This window comes from Myotis nattereri (genome assembly GCF_964212035.1).
Source record: "Myotis nattereri genome assembly, chromosome: 5".
Taxonomy (NCBI): Eukaryota; Metazoa; Chordata; class Mammalia; order Chiroptera; family Vespertilionidae; genus Myotis; species Myotis nattereri.
The window spans coordinates 39,235,668-39,246,881 of NC_138080.1; the positions used below are offsets into that span (position 1 = coordinate 39,235,668).

At 40.2% G+C, this 11,214-nt stretch overlaps 1 protein-coding gene across 1 annotated transcript; it reads left to right on the forward strand.

The window, feature by feature from the left end:
- Nucleotides 1–280: 280 nt before the first annotated feature.
- Nucleotides 281–3,033, forward strand: HMGB2 (high mobility group box 2). The gene is made up of 5 exons (XM_081093230.1): nt 281–451; nt 1,033–1,201; nt 1,473–1,618; nt 1,702–1,876; nt 2,422–3,033. Exons 2-5 carry the CDS (start codon nt 1,052–1,054, stop codon nt 2,575–2,577), a joined length of 627 nt encoding a protein of 208 aa, XP_080949356.1. The 5' UTR covers nt 281–451; nt 1,033–1,051; the 3' UTR covers nt 2,578–3,033.
- Nucleotides 3,034–11,214: the final 8,181 nt, after the last annotated feature.

Consider the following 11,214-nt stretch of genomic DNA (forward strand, 5'->3'; position numbering starts at 1 on the left):
TCGGGCCAACCGCTCCCCCCAGTTTACTGCCCCAGCCAGTCAGCGTCAGGCCCGCCATTTTTCAAACCCGCTTCCCGCCGCCAATCAGGATCGAGCAGTGCATTCCTCTCCTGACCGGTTCTAACGGGTCTGGGAGTTAACGACCTGGGCGACCCACCGAACCTGCTAGGCTGGGGGCGAGGGGACGGGCCCGGCGAGATGGCGACCAATAGGAAACCTCCGCTGGGAAGGGGCGGGGCTTCGACGAGTTTGAATAATCACCAGGCCCAATCACAGAGGCGGGGTGTGGCCTGCGCTGCAGCTCGTCAAGTTGCGGTGGCGCGGAGAAGTCTGCAAAACAAGAGGCTGAGGATTGGCTTAGCGATAAACCAGTTCACGCCGGAGCCCAGCGAGGGAGCGTCTCGGTCGGACCCGGCCGCTCGGCGGGACTCTGAGGAAAACCTACCACCAGGCAAGAATCCCCTCTGCGCCCCTGGGTGTGCGGGCTGCCGTTCCCTCCCCTCAGCCTCCTAGCCGGCCCCGACGCTGTGGCTTTGGAGGGGTCTCCGCGACGCGCGGAGTCTCGGGTGCCGGCCGCCGAGGGCCGGGGGCTGTGGTGGGCGGGCGGGAAGCTCGTCCGCGCTCGGTTCCGGGAGTTTTTTTAAATGTCGGCCGCGAGACAACTTGGAGTGGGGCTCGCGATGTGCAAGTCGGAGGGCATTTCTGTCAGGAAAGGGGTTTCGAGGGCGCCCGCTGCGTTCCCTTCCTGCGCCTGGGCCCGGAGCGGGCGGCGGCGGCTGCGGCGTCTCCGGCCTCCGGGAGGGACGTAGTCGGTCGCGCGGAGACTCGGTTGGGGCGGCTTGGGTTGGGCCGCGGAGGACCGTGTACGCGGAAGCGGTGTCGCCGCGGCCCCAGGGCGGGTGGGCCGGCGGGGCCGACGGGCTCGGGCGGCCGCTCTCGCGAGGCGGGACGCGGGCGGGCGGGCGGGCGGGCGCGGGTTTGGGCGGGAAGCCGAGCCCCGCCGGCGCCCACCCCCTGCTTTCGCCCGGCTAGGAGGACGCCGTCTGTCATCATGGGCAAAGGAGACCCCAACAAGCCGCGGGGCAAGATGTCCTCGTACGCCTTCTTCGTCCAGACCTGCCGGGAGGAGCACAAGAAGAAACACCCCGACTCTTCCGTCAATTTCTCCGAATTCTCCAAGAAATGTTCCGAGAAATGGAAGGTGAGTCGGGATGCAGACGCGAGCTAAGAGTTCTCAGGTGTGTTCGCGGGCCAGGACACTAGGCAGGCAATTGACTTGGGACTTTCAGCTCGCCACCCTGAGGACTCGAAGATTCTGTTGAGAGTTTTAGGCCGGTTACTTTAGGTTTTTGATTAAGACCACTAAAGCAAAATGCTGTTACTTCGGAAAATGTGGCCGTTAAGATGGCCTTTTGGGGTGTATATAGCTTACAGTTTTGCTGTGTTTCTAACTGCTGTCGTCCTGCTCACAGACCATGTCTGCCAAGGAAAAGTCAAAGTTCGAAGACATGGCGAAGAGTGACAAAGCTCGCTATGACCGGGAGATGAAAAATTATGTTCCCCCCAAAGGTGACAAGAAAGGGAAGAAAAAAGATCCCAATGCTCCTAAAAGGCCTCCGTAAGTTTTTTGTTTTTGTTTCTTGAATCGCTCAAATTGCCCCTTGATTTTTCAGTTTATTAACTCTGGTTACTTCCTTTCAGATCTGCCTTCTTCCTGTTTTGCTCTGAACATCGCCCAAAGATCAAAAGTGAACACCCTGGTTTGTCCATTGGGGATACTGCAAAAAAATTGGGTGAAATGTGGTCTGAACAATCAGCCAAAGATAAGCAACCATATGAACAAAAAGCAGCTAAGCTAAAGGAGAAATATGAAAAGGTACACTTTTTAAAGCCAGGGTTGAAATTAGGTAGATGTTTTCTAAAGTATGTTAGAAGTAGATGTAAGTGGTAGAAAGTTGGGAAGTGTAGATAATCATGTATTAATAGCTGTCAGCTGTGCTTTGCACAACTTGAGCAGAACAAACTAATTGAGAAATCTCCTTTCTTTTGACTGAAATCAGTGTTGTAGCACTGGTAGGTTCCTGCATAGGGACTCTTTTGTGGTTATATAGGCCTCTTAGTTTGAAAAAGTGGAGGGCCAAATGGGTTTTATGTAGGTAGATAAAAAATGTGAAGTTGAAGGGGGGGGGGGACTAAGTGAGGTAAATGGATGTTAGTGAAAGTATTGACATTGATCTAATGCCACCCCATGGTTTGACATCTTAAGCTTCCTAAAGCCTAGAGGGAACAAATGCTGTCAAAAATAATTTTTTAGACAGTTGCCAGGGTTATTGGTCAATAATCTTAGATTGTTTACACGTAGTGGTTTTCAGTTGAGAAATGACACCGGATGTTGATTTTCTTCTCTTGACAATATTTCAGGATATTGCTGCATACCGTGCCAAGGGCAAAAGTGAAGTGGGAAAGAAGGGCCCTGGCAGGCCAACTGGCTCAAAGAAGAAAAACGAACCAGAAGATGAGGAGGAGGAGGAAGAGGAAGATGATGATGATGAAGAGGAGGATGAAGATGAAGAATAAAGGCTGTCCTGTAATGATGTGTGCGGAGTATGTGTGTGTGCTCTCAGGCAATTGTTTTGCTAAGAATGTGAATTCAAGTGCAGCTCAATATTAGCTTCAGTATAAAAACTGTACAGATTTTTGTATAGCTGATAAGATTCTTTGTAGAGAAAATACTTTTATAAAAAAAAGCAGGTTGTAGCTTTTTGAGGGGCTACTACATACAGTTAGATTTTAAGGCTTCTGATGTTAAATGTTTCTAAATATTTAATGGTTTCTTTAATTTCTTGTGTATGGTAGCACAGCAAACTTGTAGGAATTAGTATCAATAGTAAATTTTGGGTTTTCTAGACTGTTGCATTTTGTTTTTTAAAAAAAAATTTTGTAATAAAATTATGTATATTATTTCTGTTGTCTTTGTCTTAATATGCTAAATTAGCTTTCACTTTAAAAATACTTAGGGTCTGGAACCCTGTCAACTTTTTTGTATTTCTGCCTCATCGTTCTTAACACACCTGAGTTAGTACAGTGTTTGGTTAAAAGAAAGTCAGATATACCCAAATCGTATCTACAAAGTGTTCTTTAAAAATCAGATCTGGAATTTAAAGAACTTTAAAATTGTATGCAGTTTATAAAATGAATGGTTTTTTGTGGGGTTTTTTTTTTTTTTTTGACATTTCTATTCTTAGCTAATTTGTCCACAACTCCGGGTTATTTTTTTTAACAGTTTATCTTGAATAATAAGAAGCAGAGGAACCAGTACAGTGAATCTATACCTATAAACAAATTTAGAAGCATTAGTAAAAGTTTTACATTTTCTGATCTTGAACTATTCAAGGTAGAATACCTGGATGAATTTTGAGTTAAATCTTTTAGAAATTAGTGTGGTCTTAAGCTTTAGAATTCTGGGTAACCCAAGAAAACAATTGATAATGAATATTGTGATCTAACAAATTTCACTAAATCTCACTAGGATTTATACAAGAAAAAGATTTTTGAGAAATGCTCATTTGAGGAAGCAGTTTATATTTGAATTTAGGTATTTTAAATAGTTATCAGGCTATTAGAGTTGACCGTCTGTTGGTTAAATGTTAATAGTTTTATAGTTAAACCTGACAATCTTAGTTTCCTATCAAGTTTTAAAATAGAAGCCAAAATTCATATCCAACCATGGGAGCGTTGGTTGTCATGCCATATGTGGAATAAATATTTGGTAGGGATTTCATAAAATACTAAAGTTTTAATTAGAAGTGAGACATTAGTATAATGACCAGAGCAAATGGACTCAAGTAAAATCAAATCTCTTTATAATTGCCTGATACTAATCCTAAAGGTTACAGATTTAAATGTGTAATTTTGGTGATCATAGAATGAAATCTAATTTTCTATTTTAAATATTTTCTCTTGTTAGGTGACTTAACACTAAAAAATTGCTAATACTGTATATTTTAGAGACATCCCTAGGTCTGGATCCCAGTTCTATCAAATAGCTGCATGAACTTTACCTCTGAGCTTGCTTCTCCCCATTTGTAATTTGGGATTAATACCTACTTCACAATGTTTTAAGGATTAAATGAGAATGTTATAATGGGGTTTTTTTTTTGTTTTTTTTTTAAACTAATACATAGAAATGTTTAGGAGTTTTTAAAATTGAACTACAGTAAAAGTCTTAATGATTTCTAAATCTATAATTAGGTCAATGAGTCAGACTTATCAGGTTCCTCGTTACCTTTTTTTTGTTACCTTTCTTTTGAGCTTTTGTGCCTGCTTTCATTCTGTCCTTTATATAAAATATGTTTCCAAGCTAAGAATGACTTGATCAAGAGCTGCTCCAAAATAAGCTCAGGGTTTCAAATGAGTCATGTTTGGTATTTTGTAAGGATGGATCAAAATTTCAAATCCTAAAGATTAGATCAGTAAGTTTCCAAGATTAGGTGACTTCAAGGAGTTATATTGGAAAGCACTGAAATAGTAAAAAGAATGAGGTTCTATCCCAGACTAGTGTGTACTTGGGAGGTATGTTTATGAAGACCCCTTTTTCCCTTTTATTGAATAGGTAATATCTTAATGGTACAAAATGTGAAAGGGCTATGTATTGGATAGTTTATATCCTTGATTACCAGCTACATGATTCTCCCAGAAGGCAATCCCAATAATGCAATAATACATCCTTTAACATAGTAGGTCTGTATATTAATATTCCATAAATTGAAGCTTACTATATACACTGAGTGGCCAGATAATTATGACCACCTGACGTTTGTAGGCAAATTAGCTATAATTTCGCGCTGAAGTTGCTAGAGGGCCAGACCATTATAAATAGGGAAGCAGGTCGTTTACCACGACAGTAGAAGTGATTTTTTTCCTGGAGATATGGGTAAACAATGCGATTTAACAGCCTTTGAATGTGGGATGTATTTAAACATGAGTGGCCAGATTATGACCACCCCATCAGTACTTCATTGGGCCACATTTTGCCTTCAATACTGCGGCGATTCTTCTTGGCATTGACTCCATGAGATGTTGAAAGGTGAGCGAGGAATTCGACACCATGCCTGAGGAATAGCACTGTCTAGTTCTGAGAGATTTGATGGTTGTGGAACCAGCTGCCTGATGGCTCTTTTTTAAAAAAATATATTTTATTGATTTTTTTACAGAGAGGGAGGGGGACAGAGAGCTAGAAACATCAATGAGAGAGAAACATCGATCAGCCGCCTCCTGCACACCCCCCACCGGGGATGTGCCGCAACCAAGGTACATGCCTCCGACCTGAATCGAACCTGGGACCCCTCAGTCCACAGGCCAACGTTCTATCCACTGAGCCACACTGGTCAGGGCCTGATGGCTCTTTTAACTTCGTCCCACAAATGCTCAATTGGATTGAGATCTGGTGATTGTGGGGGCCTCCTAAACAAGGTAAAGTCTCCCTCATGTTCTTGAAACACCTCCTGCACAATATGAGCACCATGGCATGGCCATTGTCTTGTTGGAAGAAGCCATCTCCATTGGGATACACCATCAACATGATAGGATGAACCTGATCAGCAACAATACTTAGATATGTAGTGCTATTCAGACGTTGTTCCACACGAATTAAAGGGCCTAATCATGCCAGGAAAACATGCCCCAAACCATAACACTGCCCCACCAGCTTGAAGGGTTGTACTCATGCATGTGGGGTGCATACTTTCATGCTGTTTCTGCCAAATTCTCACTCTGCCATGTGCATGATGCAACTGGAAATGTGATTCATTGGACCACATGACTTTTTTCCAATGCTCGACTGTCCAATCCTTGTGTTCCTGTGCGAATTGGAGACATTTATCTTGGTAACTGCAGACAGCAAAGGTGTTCGAACAGGCCTTCGGCTTCCATATCCCATACGATGCAGTGTATAGCTAATTTGCCTACAAACGTCAGGTGGTCATAATAATCTGGCCACTCAGTGTATAGTCCGCAGCAATGAATGTTAGCTTACCCATTTCCTCATCTCAGTAATGTCATAGTTCTCAAACTTAATCTTTGCTACTCTGACACATTAAAAATGGTTCCTATTAGGAATTTAGCTTATAATTGTTTAAGAGCCATTTGTGTTTCCTGTGGTTTTCTGTCTCATTGGTCTTTTATTGATAATTTGTGGGAATTAAGGAAAATAACCCTTTGTGACATGCATTGTAAATATTTTTGTCTTTGTTGTTTGTTTATGATGCTTTTATCATGCAAAGATTTATTTTTATGTAGGCAAATTTATTTAGTGGCCTTGGGAGGCCTTCCCCACTCAAATATTATAAAAACTGTCTGTTTTCTTTTAAAACATTATTTGATTAAATATTTGATCCTTCAGGAATTAATTTTGGTGCAAGGACTGAGGTAGGGCTCAAATTCATTTCTATATAGCTGCTGCTTCTGGTCTTTTAATCTATAAAAACAGGGTGCTGGGTTAGAGGATCCTAAGAACTTTTACATTTCAAAGCAGTCACTTGCAAACTTGCTCAGATGACAGTGTGCCTTTTGTGTTAAGTGCTTTGCTTTGTCTTAGGATAGTACAAATAGAACATTATCTTAAACCTGGCTTTCTATTACTATATATGCCACTGAAAGTGTTTTTACAAAGCAGCAATGGTTTTATTTCTTGGGGAATAGCAAGAAGAAAGCTAAAGGAGCTGTGTTGCCACTGTATAACATTCAGTCCCTTTAAAATAAAACACCTCTCTGGAAATCAACCATTTGTGGACTACTCTCATGAGATTCCTATTGGAAACTATGGATGAGGTGAAGTGAGGAGCAAGAAAGTAAGCTCTATGAGGACAGTTAATTTTTTATTTTTGTATACTGGGGTCTCCTCTTACCTGGTTTCACTTTCGAAGTTTCAGTTACCTTTGGTCAAAAGTATTAAATGGAAAATTCCAGAAATAAATAATTCATAAGTTTTAAATTGCACTCCATTATTTAAAAATAATATTTTTACTGTTGATAGTATTACAGATATATCCCATTTCCCCCCCTTTACTCCCCTCCTCCCAGGCCCTAAGCCCCCACCTCCACCAGATTTTACCACCTTATTGCTCGTGTCTATGGGCTATGCGTATAAGTATATAAATTCTTTGGTTTATCTCTTCTCGTCCCTCCAACCCCACATCAAAGTATGTCACAGTATGTCAATCTGTTCCATGCCTCCATGCTTTGGGTCTTATTTTGTTTGTCAATTCTGTTCATTAGATTTCACAAATTAGTGAGATCATGTGATATTTGACTTTCTCAGATTATCTTATTTCACTTAGCAAAATTGTCTACAAGTCCATCCATGCTGTCCCAAAAGGTAAGAGATCCATCTTTTTTATAGCTGCATAGTATTCCATTATGTAAATGTCCCACAGCTTTTTTTTATGCACTCATCTACTGATGGGCACTTGGGCTGTTTCCATATCTTAGCTATTGTAAATTGTTTTGCTATGAACACGGGTGCATATATTCTTTCTGCTTGATGTTTGGGGGAGTTAGGATATATTCCCAGAAGTGGGATCGCTAGTTCAAAGGAAGTTCCATTTTTAATTTTTTGAGGAAACTTCATACTGTTTTCTATAGTGCTGCACCAGTTTGCATTCCCATCAGCAGTGAACTAGTGTTCCCTTTTTCTTTTCTTTTTTAAAATATTTTATTGATTTTTTACAGAGAGGAAGGGAGAAGGATAGAGAGTTAGAAACATCGATGAGAGAGAAACATCGATCAGCTGCCTCCTGTACACTCCCCACTGGGGATGTGCCCGCAACCAAGAATCAAACCTGGGACCCTTCAGTCCTCAGGCTGACACTCTATCCACTGAGCCAAACCAGTTAGGGCTAGTGTTCCCTTTTTCTCTTCATCCTTGCCAGCACTTGTTGATTTTTTGATGATAGCCATTCTGGCAGGTGTGAGGTGATATCTTATTGTGGTTTTAATTTGCATTTCTCTGATAATTAGTATTTTTTCATAAGTCTCTTGGCCATTTGTATGTCCTTTTCAGAGAAATGTCTAGTCAGGTCTTCTGCCCAATTTTTAATTGGATTGTTTGTCTTCCTTTTGTTTAGTTGTATGAGTACTTTATATATTTTGGAGATTAACCCCTTATCAGATATATCATTGACAAATGTGTTTTCCTTACAGTGGGTTCCTTTTTCATTTTGATGGTGGTTTCTTTTGCTGTGCAGAAACTTTTTATTTTGATGGAATCCCATTTATTTACTTTCTCCTTGATTTCCTTTGCCCGAGGAGATGTGTAGCAAAAATTCTGCTACGTGAAGTGTCTGAGATGCCATTGCCTATGTTTTCTAAGATTTTTATGGTTTCATGCCTTACATTTAAGTCTTTTATCCATCTTGAGTTTATTCTTGTGTATGGTGTAAGTTGGTGGTCTAGTTTCATTTTTTTGTATGTGTCTGTCCAGTTTTCCCAGCACCATTTGTTGAAGAGACTGTCTTTACTCCATTGCATGTTCTTACCTCCTTTGTCAAATATTAATTGACAGTGTGGATTTAATATCTGGCGTCTCTGTTCTGATCCATTGGTCTGATGCCTGTTCTTGTGCCAGTAGCAGGCTGTTTTGGTTATAATGGCTTTGTAATATAGTTTGATATCCAGTATTGTGATCCCTCTAACTTCATTCTTCTTTCTCAAGATTGCTGCACCTTTTTGGGGTCTTTTATGTTTCCATATAAATTTTTGGGGTATTTGTTCTAGTTCTGTGAAATCTGAATTGTAAATATTAGCAATGAATTCAAATGTCCAAAGAAAACATGTCTACAGGTAAAATTCTGCCTAAGGTTCACCAATTTGCCCCTTTTATAAATTGAATAGTATAGGTGAATATAAAATTATTAATATTTACTTGATATAGGGTTGTTGAGAAAAGTTTATGTATGCCTTCCAGCTAAACATTGTTTTTATAGTTGTCTAAGACACTCTCCTTGCCCTGACTGGAAACTCATCTATCTTCTTATCCTGTAGTAAACATAAACATAGACATTGTTTCTGAGGTTGTAATGGAATTTCCTTGTGCTCCTGGGCCTTTTTTCTTCAGGATTTACAGTGCAGACTTCTCTTTTAGTGAGCCTCATCTGGGACTTACATCTGTAGCATAGTGAGTGGCTCAGGCCCAACCAGCATGGTTCAGCAGTTGGGCGTTACCTATGAACCAGGAGGCCGAGGTTCAATTCCAGGTCAGGGCACATGCCCAGGTTGGGGCTTGATCCCCAGTGGGGAGCATGCAGGAAGCAGCCGATTCTCTCTCATCATTGCTGTTTTTATCTTTCTCTCCCTCTCCCTTCCTCTCTGAAATCAATTAAAAAAAAAAAAGTGGCTCAGGAGCACAATTAGGTTGCCACATTAAAAGGAAAAAAAATTTTTTAAAGCAATATGTAGCATCAAATTTTGGAACTAGAAATGAGCATTATATCAATTGGACCCGTCTTTTTCAGGGAGGCATGGCGGTCAACTAGTTCAATGTCCTAGGACAGCTGGTAAGAGATAGTCAAACATTAATTCATTCAAATTTATGTGCTATTCTTTAATTCTCCACATTTTTTCTAATCAAGATGGGATCGCTTATACAAAGAAAAAATGAAAAAAACACATACAAAAGGGAAAACAAGGTTATGAAAGAAATTAAGAGTAAAGTGATAAAGCTTATACCTGTGAATCAGGTCAGAGTTGGGCTCTGTTTCTTTTTGGTTCAGTAACATCAGACAAGTCATGTAACCTTTCAGTTTCCCCCATCTGTAAAATGAGAATTTTTTTTAGTATTAAATAAGGCATTGCATTTAAAACACTCGTCCTATTGGCCAGAAATAGTAAATACCCAATAAATATTAGTTTAAGAAAATATACCAATATGTATGGGTTAATATAGTTTAATGATCAGAATATTAGATTTAGTTCTGAGATTCTTGACAGTCAAGGTGGAGAGGAAAACTGCAGTTAACATAGAAAACACTGATAGAAATTCATCCCACAGGGTTCTGAGGACATGGAATATTAGAGTTGTTTATGACTTTGGCTCCAATACTAAATTTGTAAGCTTGGACAAGTTTATTTAACCTCTCTACCACATATAAATGTGTGACTGGATGTTTAATTTTAGTTGCTTTTGATTTCACAGAAAGTGTTTGTTGAATAGTCTTTTGGGAATTGTCTTTGTCCCTCAACAGTATCTTACTGACTTATATATGACCAGTTCATTCATGTTCATTGCTTTGTAACATTTCATTGTATGATTATACCACAATTTGTCCAGTGCCATACAAACTTCCATGCAGTTCTCCTGGTGGTCAAGTGCACTCCCCTTCAGTAATCTCCCCTGTAAATTCCAGCTGTCTCAGCGGCCCCAAACTCACTCTTCACCTTAGTGGTATGACCACTGTTTGAGCTCCACTTTCCTGTACCATGTTTGGTAGACAGAAATGGTGAACCTGGGGTTCACCTGCTGTGCTTCCCTTCTCTCTAGTATCTCAGTCGGCTTTGCCTGTTATACAACTCCTGAAAACAGTTGCCCCATATATTTTGTCCAGTTTTATAGTTGTTTAGGACAGGAGTATATGTCCAATACTCATTACTATGTATGGGCAGACATGGAGGTATGTTGATCTCTATTTTTTTACTGAAAGTTTTAGTTTTGCTTTATGCATTTAATTGTTAATACAGATAGCGTTTACTTGCTCATATCAAAAGCCTGAGACAAATTTCATAATTTAAAGAATACATTCTTCAAGATGCACTTAATTTTATCCAAGTGTTCAATTGGACCACTGAGATTACATCCTACACATGCTATATGAATGGTGTGATAAACACTTTATTCCCTTATTGAACACTAGGTCACTCCCAGTTTAAGAGGAAGCTTAACTTCTAAACTTCATTTCTTCACTTGTAAAGTGGGGATAATAATATCTCATATATGAAGCACAGTTACACACACACACACACACACACACAGCCTTTATAGAAGGTCTGCAATGTAGCTGTCTTAAATCTGATAGATTTTAAAACTTTGAAATGAGGTAATAATAGCTAACATTTATATTACCCTGAATATATGCAAGAACTATTATAAGTACTTTACGTACATTAACTTATCCAATCCCAGTAGCAATCCTCTGAAATAAGCACTGTTATTTCCCCATCTCA

Excerpts from the sequence above, each read along its gene's own strand:
- HMGB2 (XM_081093230.1), top strand. The coding sequence starts at position 1,052 with ATGGGCAAAGGAGACCCCAACAAGCCGCGGGGCAAGATGTCCTCGTAC. Across the intron at positions 1,202-1,472 it reads AATGTTCCGAGAAATGGAAG|ACCATGTCTGCCAAGGAAAA; the intron begins GTGAGTCGGGAT and ends TCCTGCTCACAG. Across the intron at positions 1,877-2,421 it reads TAAAGGAGAAATATGAAAAG|GATATTGCTGCATACCGTGC; the intron begins GTACACTTTTTA and ends ACAATATTTCAG.